Below are 761 nucleotides of genomic sequence, written 5' to 3'. Positions count from 1 at the left end.
GAAGAGAAGAGAAGAGAAGAGAAGAGAAGAGAAGAGAAGAGAAGAGAAGAGAAGAGAAGAGAAGAGAAGAGAAGAGAAGAGAAGAGAAGAGAAGAGAGAAGAGAAGAGAGAAGAGGAGGAGATTTCTGTTGGAAGGGACCCGCAATGATCATCCAGCCCAACTGCCAAGCCACATGGAGCCTGGAGACAGCTGGGTTGAGCGAGGCTTGTAGGGGTGCAGGGTATGAACTCAGCTCTCCAGGAAAGCGCTGCTGGAAAATCGGATTAATTCTCTCCATCAGCATCCATTAGTGAGGGCTACTGCAATGCCCGTACCCGATTTCCCATTATTTCCCTTGCTGTGGACTGGTTTTAGGCCTCCCATCTTTTCCTCCTCATCTCTGCCTGTCGTTTACCTGCACCTTTTTCTCTCCCCTGCCGTTTTCATACGCCACGGCCCCCGCTGCCTCCTTGCTTTCTGCTGCGAGCTCCGAGGGAAAGGGAAGGAGCCACGGGGCTGAGGAAGGGGAATTAAAAAAGACCGGGAAAGCCACGTGTCGCTGAGCATCACCTCTTCTCCTTACGCCACGTGCGGCGAGACAGCAGCAGCAGAATAAACCAAAATCCTTTCTTATGGATCAGCAACTGGTAAAAATATAGGGAATAAAAAAGAAAAAAAAAATAGGAATAAAAGGTTTAGAACTATTTGTGGTCTCACCCACGTGGTTGCAGACGCCGGTGGGCGGCGAGCCGGGTGATGAGGTGCAGAGCATCCCGAGTGG

General features: G+C 50.7%; 1 protein-coding gene across 1 annotated transcript in view; it reads left to right on the top strand.

Moving 5' to 3' along the window:
• Positions 1–144: 144 nt before the first annotated feature.
• LIPG (lipase G, endothelial type) overlaps positions 145–761 on the top strand; it is a 10,637-nt gene continuing 10,020 nt past the window's right edge. The window contains exon 1 of the mRNA XM_009647709.2: positions 145–208. Coding sequence (XP_009646004.1) covers positions 145–208 — 64 coding nt within the window. The remainder of the gene's footprint in view (positions 209–761) is intronic.

The sequence above is a fragment of the Egretta garzetta genome, unplaced genomic scaffold (assembly GCF_000687185.1).
Source record: "Egretta garzetta isolate BGI_Z169 unplaced genomic scaffold, ASM68718v1 scaffold179, whole genome shotgun sequence".
In the NCBI taxonomy this organism is placed as follows: Eukaryota; Metazoa; Chordata; class Aves; order Pelecaniformes; family Ardeidae; genus Egretta; species Egretta garzetta.
The sequence above is the reverse complement of the archived record's forward strand: the minus strand, read 5'-3'. Positions and strand labels throughout refer to the sequence as shown.